At 41.7% G+C, this 14,379-nt stretch overlaps 1 protein-coding gene across 14 annotated transcripts in view; it reads right to left on the bottom strand.

The window, feature by feature from the left end:
* Positions 1-14,379, bottom strand: part of TENM1 (teneurin transmembrane protein 1) — a 372,670-nt gene that overhangs the window by 75,805 nt on the left and 282,486 nt on the right. For all 14 annotated transcript variants that reach the window (XM_083423250.1, XM_083423251.1, XM_083423261.1 and 11 more), the window contains 3 exons: positions 12,684-12,933; positions 9,452-9,472; positions 446-678 (listed from right to left, as the gene is read on the bottom strand). In XM_083423250.1, coding sequence (XP_083279376.1) covers positions 446-678; positions 9,452-9,472; positions 12,684-12,933 — 504 coding nt within the window. The remainder of the gene's footprint in view (positions 1-445; positions 679-9,451; positions 9,473-12,683; positions 12,934-14,379) is intronic.

Here is a 14,379-nt window from a genome sequence, read left to right as displayed (position 1 = left end):
TTTTATATTGTGATTTTATGTTGTGAAACTGCCCCGAGACCTGCAGGTATAGGGCAGAATACAAATTTCATAAGTAATAATAAAAAATTATAATTTTCCATCCTTGCTGCACACTCAGAAGTCTCACTATCTTTTGGGGGAATGTGCACAGAGCAACTCAATGGTCTAACTTGGCAATGGTTGTAACAGACAAGTTGAAACACATGAAATATATTATTCTTCGCATTGAAGGTACTGAGATATGAAAAAAAAAGTTTAACGTAACTTCTTGCACTCAGCTGTCAAGGGCTCATTTCATCCACGAGCTTCACATAATGAAAGGAAGTTTCTCAGGGATGAGGAACCTACAAGTTGGCTGGGGCTTATGGGAGGTAGAGACCAACAATAACCCTGTTTTAAATGCTGCAGTCAAGGACAACTCTTTCAGCTTCTGTCATTCTCCTACCTCGGGGGCTGTGAAGTGATGCTTCGGAAGCCCGTCCTCCATCTCCACAGTGACTTTGGTCAAATGGAAGGCACTGGTCACCTTTTCCTGCCACTACCTCATAGTTTTTGGTCAAATCCTTGGTTTCACTGAGAGATTTCACCTTGTAAACTCTTCTGGTATTTGTATCTGACAAGTAAAGGGATTCTGACACTGGGTCCATGGCTAGGTAGTACTTGTGAGCTGGACTTGTGCTATTGAGAAAAAGAAGGAGAAACACAAAACAATAATTAGTTACTGTAAGAACAAACTCTCCACCTTCTGGGATGTCTTTTCACACCAAATCATCTCTCCCCGCCCTTTAAGTCATCATTTTTATATCAAGGGCTGCAATTCAAAATAAAACCCACATATTTATATGGAAGTGAAAAGTTGCTACACTGTAGGGCACTGTATGGCAACTGGCGTGAAAGGACTCCTGCAGGAAGGATAGAAAGCATGTGGTACTCCTCTGTATATAACTGACATTGCTGGACTTCATCTCCCATCAGTCCCACAAACTATGACCAGTGGTAAGGGATGATGCATGCTGCAGTTCAACAACATCTGGAAGTCTACAGATTGCCCATCCCTGCACCAAGATATGGTTCTTCTTCAAGACATTCTCAATGATCTCAAACTCAATGCATTGCCAGCTGGAAAATAACAACAACAACAACAACAACAACAACAATAATAACCCCAACCCACTTTCCAGAAATTCACTACAACTTCAGAAGAAATTCTGGTAACAGTCTTCAAAATATATTTTCCTTTCTGCCAAATCTAAATTAATAAATAAAAATGTTATGTACTAAACTTGGATCCTAGAACAATAGGCAAATAGGATCCTAGAATGCAACAACTGATTGGCCTGCAGGAAAAGACCAATCAGGCTCCAAGAGGGAAGCAGAATCAGCCAATCAGACGTGACTCATTGTGTAAATAATGTATATAAAAGCCCGAGGTTTGGGGGGCAATTCAAATCACTGTTTTACAAGCTGCAAAAAAGAGCATGAAATCACTACAGGACTCCGAGTATATTTCAAAGAATGACTGGGAGAAGGAAAAAATATCTTGACCAGGTGAACTTTCTTGCTGAGGGAACTCCACAGTTGTTGCACCAATAATGAAATAAAACCACATCCTTCTTATGAATTTATATCTCACCCTTTAATATAAATGTTTTCCAGGGCTGCTTGATGCATTATGATAAGGGAAAGCATCAAATTATTGGCTGGTAGGCTATATTTTACCCATCCAAAAGTCAAAGGTTTTTGACACCCACCCATATTTCTGAAATCTCCATCCCCACAAGCAAGAGGTATTATTATCACAGTTCAATGACATATTCCAGCCAGAACAAAGCACTCAATGAGGGCACAGAGCAGAAGCAGTAAGAGATATGGCCTGGTGAGGTGTGTGGTGCCTGAGCAGAGTCCCAAGAGTCATACAGAGAGGTCTAGAAGGCCACATTTGGCCCTTTGGTCTGAAGTTCCCTACTCCTGACTTTAGGGGACACACTATTATGTCTTCTCCAATATTTTGAATAAGAACCATTGCAGCTTCTTACTCCTGTTTATGTTTTTATTATATGCAAAATAAAAAATTATATTTATTTTTTAGAGCGCCAAGTTTCAGACTTAATCTGGGAATTCTATTAATACATTTCTTTGTTTATCCAGTTATCAGTTGCTATTGGGAATGGCCCCCTGTTTCTTTAATGCAATGCAACAAGTAGAATTATGACCATTAACCACTTTATGAAGTTTATTTGGGGTTATGTACTGTCATGCAATGTTAGGGTCCTTTAGGCTGGCTGATGTAATCACTGGGCTCCCTCCTTGTGGATGGGCACACAAGCAAGAAAGCATAATGACAGTGATTTGTGGTGGTTCAGATAAAGCTGGATCGGCTTGATTCAAAAGTTTTCAATTGCAGGGGAATGAGAGTGTGAGAAATAAGCAATCAACTCAAAGAACAATCATTAACAAATAACAAATAAGAAGCATGTACTCAAGCAGGGTGCTTGAATGATGCTTTCTGCTGATTAGCAGCTTTATATATTATCTCAAGAAGATAGTAGGATTGCTCTCAAGTCTTTGAATAGCTTGGGGGAGTGGAATCGTCCAGTTCCAGCTGTTTTTCCTCAAAAAAATATTTGATTAGTGCATGACCTAAGGAAAGCTTCTTGGCTTTTTTTCTTCTCAGCAAGAGCTTCCAACAAGAACAGCTGGAACAAGTTCTTTTGCAACAGTATTCCCAACTAAGAACGACGTCAATTATATAGATAACTTATTTATGTGTTCCTGCCAAATCCCAGTGTCAGCAGACTGTAATCCTTTGCATGCAGGCATGTGCAAGCGTGCTTCTGTTACACTGAGGCTACTCAAGTGAGGGTGTTGCAAAGGACTTAAATATCAAGTATAATACAAATTTTGCTAACTTAGTGCCTTCCAAGTGATCCCATCAGTGGTTCATTATCTAAGGAAGATTAGTTCATCTCAGTCAAACATGCTTACAAGTTCCATTCAGTCCTTGATACTCAATGTGGCAATGTCAGCTTACAACTTAACAACTTCTTAACATTTGAAGAGGACTCATGTTCCCACATTTATGAAATAATCAATATAAGTGTTTACCTATAGGTTTTGTGCCCAGTTCATCACTTAATTTGCTACTTGTTACACTCACATTCACACTTTAGTCATGTCTTGTACATTGGGGTTGCCACCCTTGGCCCTCCACATGTTGCTGGACTCCAACTCCCATCATCCCTGACCACCAGTCATGCTGGCTGGGGGTGACTGGAGCTTTCCAATAACATCTGGAGGTCCACAGGTTCCTTATCTTTGTTATAGATTTTGTTAATATATAATTTGCTTCATCTCATCTTCACACGGAATCACAATTGGCCTGTTGGTTTTTGTACGTGATAGTGCTGATTTTTTAAACTTATCTGAATAGGATTTCATTTGTAAGAATTCAAAACTTGGTGGAATCTGGTCTCTATAATTGAATGGTATAATGGGGTGGGGGTACTAAACAGACCTCCAGTTGGTCATGTTGCTACTGCTTACTGGGAGGCAGAAGGAAAGGGGCAAGGAACTGGTGAGGTTAGCATGGTGGAAATGCACAGGCAGAATCCATTTGGTGCTTCCACAGGCGCATTTGCATTACACTAACCTTGGCACTACCTTGCCTCTCCCTCTTTACCACCTGGTAACAGCAGCAACACAACCTACCAGAGGTCAGGTGAGCACTACCACCTCATCCCACAACCTACTATTGCTGTTCTCCCATCCGCATTTTAAATTTCTCCATAATTCAAGGATTTGTTCTCCTGAAAAAAGTTGTTGTTGTTGTTTAGTCTTTTAGTTGTGTCCGACTCTTCGTGACCCCATGGACCAGAGCACGCCAGGCACTTCTGTCCTCCACTGAAGTGCCTGGCATGCTCTGGTCCATGGGGTCAAAAAGAGTTATACCTGTACAAATACAATTTCCTCCACAATGTCCATGTTTTGTGTTGTTGACTGGGGTGAGCATTTCAATTACTTGTATCTATCATCACCACACTCCAGATGTGGACCCAACACTCAGATGAAGGTGGAAGTTGATAGATGATGACTTTCACCAATATATGTTGGCAAAATACATTATAGATATGAGCTCTCTGATGCAATTCTGCACTACACACATTATTTCAATAATGAGTCAACAATATTACACAGGAGCAGACAAGTAAACTGCTGATGTTTTTAAAACACTTAAAGTAACCAGTCATATGAAACCAGCACAGTAAAGGAGATCACAGTGAGTATACACCTCTGGTTAAACATTAATCTAGTTAATATTGCCATCTCTATTGTTAGCTCCATTCTCACCACCTTTACACAATAGACTATATTCCAGCAACACAAAAGTCAGAGGTCATCCACCCCCTCATGCTTCTTCCTCTATTGAGGCAAGCAAGAGGCATAATCATAGTTCAGTAACTCAAAAGCACTAAAGGACGAAGGCATGGAGCTGGGTCAGTAAAAGTTTCTGCCTTGAGCAAAGGCATGATACAGAGACAGGCCATAAGAGCAACCTTTGCCCCTCGGGCTTGAGGTCCCGCATACCTGATCTAGTCTTTAATTTTATGCTTCTAATCACCAACATTCAGCATAAGGGTATTAGGAGACAGTGACTTCCATCCCAACCTGCTTCTGTTCTGCTGCTTCTGTTCTGCTGCAATTCAGCTTTGCTAAAACCTGTGTTATTCTTGCTATCCTCTATGGCTGAAATGAACCTCATTGCATTTCAATGAAAGGGAAAAATTGCAAATGCAGAAAATTAAATGGCTCGATTATTTATGTAACATTGTCAGGCTAAAAACAACAACACTGAATGATGGTGTATGTTCATATTATTTCCATTTCTGACCTCAAACATGAGAATTCTGGAAATGTATTGTGGAACTGAGATCAGAATTCCATTTCTGACCTTGAATATGTAAACTATGGCATCTTCCACCCCCATTTCCATTTCTGATGGAATTCTCTTACACCACCAATTCTATATCACAACAGTTCTATTGTTATGCTTTTCAGCTTTCATTCCAGAGAGCAATGAAAGCAATTAAATTATTTTTAATAAAATGAAGCCTGGTGTGGCAATTGCCACAGTGTGAAACCTTTGGCAATTTGCTGTTATATGTCAGTTTTTATGTCTCTCTGCCAAGTGGGCAACTCTAGTTCAATACCTGTGTCAAACCTATGTAATACCTGTCTATATTACTGATTAATTCTAGAGCCAAAAAGGAAAGTTAAGAGTGATAACTTTTACGAACTTACATTGATGCTTAACTTCTTCAATGATATCACCCGCATTTTTGCCAATATGTAAGTTTATACTGTTGTCAAGGGAGTTCTAATAGACAGTCAGGTAGAATATTGAACTTCCATAATGAAGAATTATTAGAAGAAGCATGTGGAATTAAGAATTTGCTAATTAGAGATGGTTGCTGCAATGTATCTATTATCATCCATCGACAACACAGTTTCCTCACAGTTGCTGACTACAAGTTAGTTTGGTTCAGGGCAGACATTGGTCACATTATTTGACCAAGAAGACAAAACTGAGCAAAGCAATAAGAGAGTGATTCTGAAGGAAAAGGGGCAGAAATAAAATGAGAGATCAAGAGAAGTCACAGGATTTCACTCTAAATCATGCAAAAATAGGTAGCCCTTGTTGGTAGAGGAATTAGCTCCTCTCATTAGGTTGGTAGCCAAGCAGTATGATTAGGTCTTTTTAATGGAGAATTGTGTGCCCTGTACATGACATTAAATTTTTTGTGGGGGGAGGGAAGAAACTTCTAAAACTAATTCATTGAAATACCCTCTTTTAGATTCCATGCACTTATAGCCCCTGCTCCCAGCATCACTAATGACCCTAGAAATTACTAGCTTGATTCCATCAGATTAATCCTATCAGAAAGCCAATTAAGACAGCCAGGTATGGCTGCGTTGGTTGTCCAAAAATTGTACACTCCTCCCAATAGCAGCCTGTATGGTGGGGTAGTGTCAAATATAGGAATGTCATAGACTTTCAGTGGGAATTACCGATGTTCGCTTATTCATCCCATATCCAGAACAAAAATAACATAATAAAGCATAATAATATAATTAATTACATACATTTCTGCCACAATGGACAGCTAAGACGAATAATGTAGTTTTTGCCGAAAGCCGAACTGCAGCAGAACAGAAATAGCACTGCATGTGATGTACTTGGGGTGGAACAGAGACTGATGCCTTCTTCTAACCCTAGTCAAAGAGCTGCCACACCTGAGACAGGTGTTGCTGCAGCTTACCTGGACGGGGTAGGAGTGAGGGCAGAATTTACCAGACTCCAAAATACATGTATATCCTTCTAATTTAGGTATGAATTCAGAAGCTACAGGAACACTATGTATATAGCATTTTTTAATAGCTTTCCCTCATAATTACCTCAGAGAGGTTATCTCCAGTTCACCATGCATCTCTTTATTTAAGCCAGTTGTGACAAATCGGGTCCTTCCTTAAAGAGGGCATGTATTGCGGTGAGACCTGGAAACCGACACCCTGTGTTGTGGGTGGGTACGATTGGTCAGCCACAACATCCGATTGGTAGGTCCCTGGTAGCTGGGTGTAATCTGGCCAATGGGACACAGTCCAAACGGTTCGAGGGACCTATTTATACCCATGCACGTGACCCAGAGCTTCCTCTTTCAGTGCGTGCATTCGGAACACCCGCCCACCTCTCCCTACTTTTAGGGCTTTGTGCTTGACCTTGCAATGCCGCCGTGTGTCGTCTGTCATTGGGACAGGGGCACGGCAGGAATTTTCCCCACTTGGCTGATTGGCTGTTGCCATTTGGGTTTTGACTGCTGCGTAGCAAATCGTCACAACTTGTAAGGTTGCAGACAGGCTCTGGTTCAGGTGATAGGGATGGGAGAACGCTCTCGCCATCCCTATGTGAAGGGTATTCTGTTAAAGGAATCCAGGGACCCGATGGTTTGGTCAACCCGATAGGAGGTTGTGCCCGTGCCTGGGTCCAGGGGGACATTTGGGTGGCGGAGATAGCCTGTTCCCAGCTTTCCACTTATCCAGGTGTTCACCCTTGGATGACCTATGCTGGAACCCTGGGTCAGCACTACCTGCATGGCAGGGAGCTAGTCACTTTCTGTAATCAATAAAGTTGTGGCCTAAATTCTGCCAAAACCAAAATTTGAGTCAAGTGTGAATTTATTTAGGGGGGAGGATTCTGGGTCTGAACACGCAATGCAGTTTGGCAAATAAGTAATTATTGCTTATAATCAATACACAGCATCACTTTTGGGGGCAGCAATTTGACAAGCAACTTAACTGTGAATTGGACAGAAGCAATTTTTAAAAATAATGACCACACTTTGGAAATTCTGTTGCAGAAGAGAATTAAACATTTTGTTAACAAATAGCATATGGGGAAAAATGTACCCTCCCTCTTTCAATTTAAGGCTGAATGCACTTTTGAAAAACAAAAAAGCAAATGGAAAATATTATTATAGCAAATTGTATGCATGCAGGACATTTTAATGTTAAGCCTTGGTTGCAAACGGCAACAAAGATAATTTGATACAAAAGAGTATTTACTTATCTATTAAATTTCTACCTTGCCTCATCATTTACTTAAGCCCCTAGAATGAGGTTCAATTAAAAATACGCACTTAAACCACAAACAAAAATAAGGCAATAGTAACCCTTTACATTATTATCTTTTTCAAAAACAAAGCTGTAATCTTACCAACAAATTAGAGGGGTAGCCATGATCCTGTGGGCACCTTCCTACAATCCTATGCATGTCTACCCAGAAGTAGGTACATGTAAAAGGTAAAGGACAACTAGAATATTGGGTGTGGAGCTCATCTTGCTTCAAGCTGAAGGACCTGGTGTTTGTCCACAGACAGCTTTCCGGGTCATGTGGCCAGAATGACTAAATCACTTCTGGCATAATGGGACACTGTGACGGAAGCCAGAGCACAGGGAAACACCATTTACCTTCCTGCCACAGTGGTACCTATTTATCTACTCACGCTTGTATGCTTTTGAACTGCTAGGTTGGCAGAAGTAAGTCACACTTGATGGAGCTTACCCCCAAGCAAGTGTGACTGCTGTCCTAAACACACTTGGGAGCAAGTTTCATTGAACTCAGTGGAGCTTACTTCTGAGTAGTCATAGGACTGTGGTGAAACAGATTTTCTTTCCATACCACAAACTTTCAAGGCTGAGAAGCTTTGAGAACATATCTTCACATGGTGAACTATATAGAGACCTTTTCACATTTTTTCATATGTAGTTTATATCTGTGATGGCAGCAGAGTGGGGCCATGTTTTTAGCGTTACCTCCACTTTTGCATCTTCTTCCTGCAACAACCACATGTTGAAAAATTTCAATTTGCAAGCAGCTGCTGGTATGGGGGGGGGGGAGGGAATCCATGCAACTGAGGCACCCAGTTGCACAGGTGCCGTAATGGCATGCAGCCCCTACACACAGGCAGGTAGATACTTATGTGTTGAAATTTATCTGCAGCCAAACTAGTACAACAATTGAAAATGCCATTCCTGCCCAACTGCCTTCTGAAATGAAAAGTGTCTGGCCAGTTTCCAAACTCTGGAATGTTGAGCTTCCTTGAGAAGAGCTTCCTTTCTCACACTCAGGAAAAGCCTGCCTTTGATGCCGCACAGAGCTGGGCCAGGCTGCCTCCCGAAACCTGCGCTGCACCACTGGCCCCACCCAATCTTTGGTCCAAGGCGGTGCTTCTGCTAGTAGACTACACATGCACGTTCCTCTATTTCCTACCACGTGCTGCATAAAATGTACACAGGAATATAAGCACCTCCCCCTTTCTTTGATAAAGTTTCCTCAAGTACTCCTGATGTCTGGATCACTTAAGAAAGGAAGACCTCAGGACCATGTCAAAAATTCAACACAAGGATCATTTGTCCAGCTATTGTCCATGTAGATAACACATAATGCACATTTAGCTATTATTAACAGGCAGTGTCCTTCCTCAGGACCCCACATGCTAAGGCCTTACCCAGGCCACATCTCTCATGGACCAAGCCCAAAGCCTTATTGAGTGCTAATGCCTGGCTGGAATGTGTTCTTGAATTGGAGTAATGCCTCTTGCTTGTTGGGATAGAGCAATGTGTGGGTGTGTATAGAAAACTGGCCATTGCCCTGCCTACATCTTGCCTCCAGCTCTGACCACTACTGGCATGCGGCTTCCACAAGTCTACCCCCAAGAAAACGTGAACTGAACTGAACTGGAACCATTATGAAGGGGAATGCCCGGATACTAAACTTGTAACGTTTCTATAAATATTCTGTACAAAGCTAACCATATACAAAGAGTTATGTGTTAATTCAGAATCTGGAAACCAAATTCCTATCAAAGACCCTATCGCTCCTCCCCAGTTTTCTTACCTGTGTCTTGTGTCTCTGTTCCTTCAACGGCATATTCGTGCGGGTACCACACAAAAAAGAAAATAAAACAGAAATTATTAGTGTGGATTAGAAAAGTAAACAAATTGTTAGTAAGTAGTAAAAGGTGCTGATTAATGTTTATTTAGATCAAGTTGTATGCTAACTACCATACAGACCATAGAAGCCATATGACATACATGGCATGATGAGACAATATGTGTTTGGGCAGTGGGAGATGGAGGGGAGGAAGTAAAGGATGCTGTTTTATGAGGGTGTAGATTCGGGGTGGGGGGAGGGTCTCAGGCCTGAGGGGCCAAATGTGGTTCTCTGTTTGCTCCTCAAAACTGGCTCCAGATCACATCCTCTTTCCTCACTAGTCCTGCTTCAAAGCCTGAGTGTTTTCATCTGGCTGCAGCATGTCCTGGACTTTGAATAATGCCTTATTCTGGATAGCAGAGAAGGGCTTGTGAATGTTTGTTTTAAAACCAGACTACTATACAAAAGGTAAAATTTACATTTGTTGTTCCACACAGTTTTGCTTCTGGCCCTGCCCATCACAGGCATGTGGCCCTAAGGAAGGTTGTTGTTGTTTTGTCATTTAGTCATGTCCGACTCTTCATGACCCCATGGACCAGAGCACGCCAGGTACTCCTGTCTTCCACTGCCTCCCGCAGTTTGGTCAGACTAATGCTGGTAGCTTCGTGGGAATTATTTTAAAACTTAGGGCATGTCCACACTTCTGCTTGCCCCATTGCTTTCCTCCAGGAAAACCTGATCCTTACCACTGAATCAGAATGAACATAAATTGAGTTTTACATGGACTGACGTTTGCTCTGCTTCTAGTTGCAGGAAAAGCAAAGGGCAGACAAGCCCATATCTGATGCAACATGGTAACATAACATTGTAACACAGGTGCAAGCGTTTGCCTATGGTATAGTCTGGGGTAGCCTTTAGTATAGCTTTTGATGGATGGTGATGATGATTGCTAATTCAGGGACTTGGGTCCAATTCTTAGCTCGCTTTCCTGAACTATCCTATTATGTTTTCTTGGAGGATAAATTAGAGTGCATTATTACAGCAGTTGGGCAACTATACTTTGCTAAACTGATTGCTCTCTAATAGTCAGGGATTATAGGGTTATGTTTCCTGAGTGGGAGCTAATGATTCAAACTCCCCCCCACCCCCGAATGGGCATTTTACCTACAAAGTAGGGTCTGTGGTGGGTGGAAAAGGAGTTTTGAAGTTTGAACTGAGAAAGAACTGATGGTTTGAGTTTGTGGCATCTAAGGTTGGGCTGCAATAGCCTTTTTGGAGCTATTAAAAAATGTAAAATGTGGAAGGAATGAACTATGGGTATTCCATGTGCCTTTTTCTTTTCTTTAAATACAAAGGTAAAGGGACCCCTGACCATTAGGTCCAGTTGTGAATGACTCTGCGGTTGCGGTGCTCATCTCGCTTTATTGACCGAGGAAGCCGGCATGCAGCTTCCGGGTCATGTGGCCAGCACGACTAAGTCACTTCTGGCAAACCAGAGCAGCACACGGAAACACCGTTTACCTTCCTGCCGTAGCGGTACCTATTTATCTACTTGCACTTTGATGTGCTTTTGAACTGCTAGGTTGGCAGGAGCAGGGACTGAGCAACGGGAGCTTACCCTGTCGCGGGGATTCGAACCGCCGACCTTCTGATCGGCAAGTCCTAGGCTCTGTGGTTTAACCCACAGTGCCACCAGCGTCCCTTCCTTTCTTTAAATATATGATTTATTGATTACACTCATTTTACACACATCCATTGAGTTCCTGAACGGAACAAAAATTACTATAAGAACATAAGAAGAGCCTGCTGGATCAGGCCAATGGCCCATCTAGACCAGCATTCTGTTTTCACAGGGGCCAACGAGACGCCTTTGGGAAGCCTGCAAGCAGGACCACAGCACTCTCCCTCCTGTGGTTTCAAAGACCTGGTGTTCAGAAGTATACTGACTCTGCCAACAGATACATTTGCATTGTAAGAGAAAGCTGTGCTAACATTACATGACAGTCTATCCCCATTTCTTCATTCCCAAGTTATCTTTTAATATATTGCATTACTGGTCTCCAGCTTCCCACTCTTTTCTTTGTAATTTCTATATTTTTTAAAACATTATTGTCAATTTCACAATTTGCCATCTGTTCCTATAAGCCTGCAACGCGTTCTCTCTTCCTTGCCTTCTGGCTACTTTTCCATGTTTTTGAGAGCATGATTCTCACTAGTGTTAAATTATGCAGCATTTGAATACTATGATTTCTTGGCATCTCTGAATTATCCACATTGATCAATGATTCACACTGTTTAAACAGTCGCAAATCATTTATTTCATTTGTGATTGATATTACTAAATTCCGGGGGGAAACTCTGGGCTTCCACCATATATGTATAAAGCCCCTTTTTATTTCTTTGCAAAATGTACATTTACCGTTATCTGTCCCCCTTGACCACTCTACTTCTCTAAGGTGACCCATGCCATTTCCCTTGAAATTCCTGTCTGTTGAGAAATTAGAACCTAACCACTCCCTGTAAGGGTACACACCCAACCCACCAACATACATTCTCATACGTTCCTACGTTATTTCCATTTTATCATCCACTTATGTTTTATTTCTCCATGAGGCTTTTTGAAGTGTTAATATTGAACATTCAAACAAAAAGGCTTCAGCACTTTCAGGGCATGTAGGGAAAGGGGAAGTGCTCAGCGCTACCTGCATACACAGCATGCACACTAAGCAATGTCACTGTCTCATAAATGCGGGAGCTGCTAACATCTAACAGTATGTGTGATCTGAAAAACAGGAGGGGCAAAGCAAACTCCATCTATTCCTTATCTATTTCCATGAAGGAAATATTGTACATATTACTATCAGTAGTGGACAGTGTGGTGGGTCGGAGGCACTTACCTGACCTCCTAGCTGGTGAGTTGCTGCTGCTTACTTGGAGGGGGAGAGGCTGTGGAGAGGTCAGTGTGGTGCAAACGCATCAGCAGTCAACCCATTTCACCTGAACCACACCACCCTCCCCACAACCTCACTCTACCCCCGTAAGCGGCAGCAACTCACCAGCTAGGTCAGCTATGCACCTCTGCCCATCACACTGTCTGCCAATGACTGATATTAGTATAGCACATTGGGGGGGGGGTCTCTATATCTTTGCTTTCCAATATGAATTAATTCTTTTTAAGCACTCCGAAGTTTCCTACCTTAGTTCAAGGATGCTAATAGAGTTTCCTGAAGGAAGGAGCCTCCGAACAAAATTGAAGTCTCCAATGTATATGCTGCCATCAGTACCAGAGGCCAAGGCGACAGGTGCAAAGAGTTTACTGCTGTGAGATGGACCATTGCAGTTGGCACAGGAAACACTCCTCTGGTGCCCATTGCCCATGACAGTTGAGATTACTGGGGGCTGCTGGGAGATGAATATGTTCTCTCCATTTCCTTTGTGGACAATACCTGGTTTAAAAACACAAGCACATAATAAGCACATGCCATTGCACACAGTATTTTGTCCAGTTCTGTTCACATTGAACACAATGTAAGCTTTTTATTTGCAGTGTATTAATATGATCCTACCTATAAACTTTGTTAAAATAGCTTTCACTGGTAAATATTTCTAAAATGAGACACATGCAAAATCATGGAAGATCCTAGTGATCTTGTTGCTCCAAATTCTTTAAACTTTGAATAGCTGGGCTTCACATTTAGCCATCTCATTATAACCTTTACATCAACATGCATCATGCCTTCTTAAGAACTGCACCATGATGTAATTAAACAATGTAAGGCCACGTATATGTTTATTTTCACCCTTAGATACTACTTCTGAAAAATGTTCTAAAGGTCTCTAGAAGGTACAAGTGGCCCTGAATCAAAAGGATAAGAAAAAACCCGCTTATTTTAGTGCATGTTGAGCTTGATAAATAATGTGAAAAGATACTGTGATGGATTTCAGAAGGAGTGTATTAATTTTGTTTTTTCAAGGATGAGCAATGTGTCCCTCATAGAATAACATCATTCCAAGGAAGAGACCAATCTAGACTCATCAGTCAACCAGAGAAGCGGCAGCTCTAAGGAGCCCGCTTCCACTCTCCCTGCCAGATTTTTTAAAACTAAGAAATGATTTTTGTAACGAACAGCCAGTGCCAAAGTTTCCTTTCTTCCTTCTCCCCCCCTTCTCCTTTCATTCTGTGTTTTTTCTTTCAAATTCTGAGGACAAGGACCATTTTATTATCTATTGGTCTGGGGAACCTTTTTTGCAGTTAAAGAGAGGGTGTTTGAATATTGAAAAGACTGCCTCCTTCCCTATAGAACCTCTTGGGTGCTGAGATTGGTGGAGGGGACCCTCTTGGTACTTCCTCGTCCCTTTTTGGGGGGAAGGGGGCAGTGGCAGCCCCCAGAGGTGTGTCTTGCACCTTCATTACACAGCTTCCAGAGAATGCTGAAGACACAATTCTGTACTCTGGCTTTTGACACTTGAAGTGTATATTTTTAAGGACCGACCTTCTTTTTATGATTTTGTTTTAATCTGTTTTTAATATTGTGTTTTATACTGTTACCCACCCTAGGACATCAGAGTGAAGGGCAGAATAATAATAATAATAATAATAATAATAATAATACACCCTCATTTTGGCTAACATCTCTAAGAACGCCAACCAGAAGCAAGCTAGGAAAGTAAACTCCTTACAGGAACAGGTCTTGAGGGAGGAGGAAATGGAGAAGGAAATTTTTCCTGCAAACCCACGATGTCTTAACCCTCCTATATTAGAAACCAAGGGCTCGCCAGGACCTCTTTGAAGGAAATATGAGGTTTGGGGTCTCTGAGAGTACTCATAAATTGACTTCTCTGATCCGTGGGAGATTTGAGAACAAGGAGGATACTACAAATAATGAAGAGCC

Source organism: Podarcis tiliguerta, assembly GCF_965153285.1.
Source record: "Podarcis tiliguerta genome assembly, chromosome: Z".
Taxonomy (NCBI): Eukaryota; Metazoa; Chordata; class Lepidosauria; order Squamata; family Lacertidae; genus Podarcis; species Podarcis tiliguerta.
This window is presented reverse-complemented; position numbering and strand designations above follow the sequence as displayed.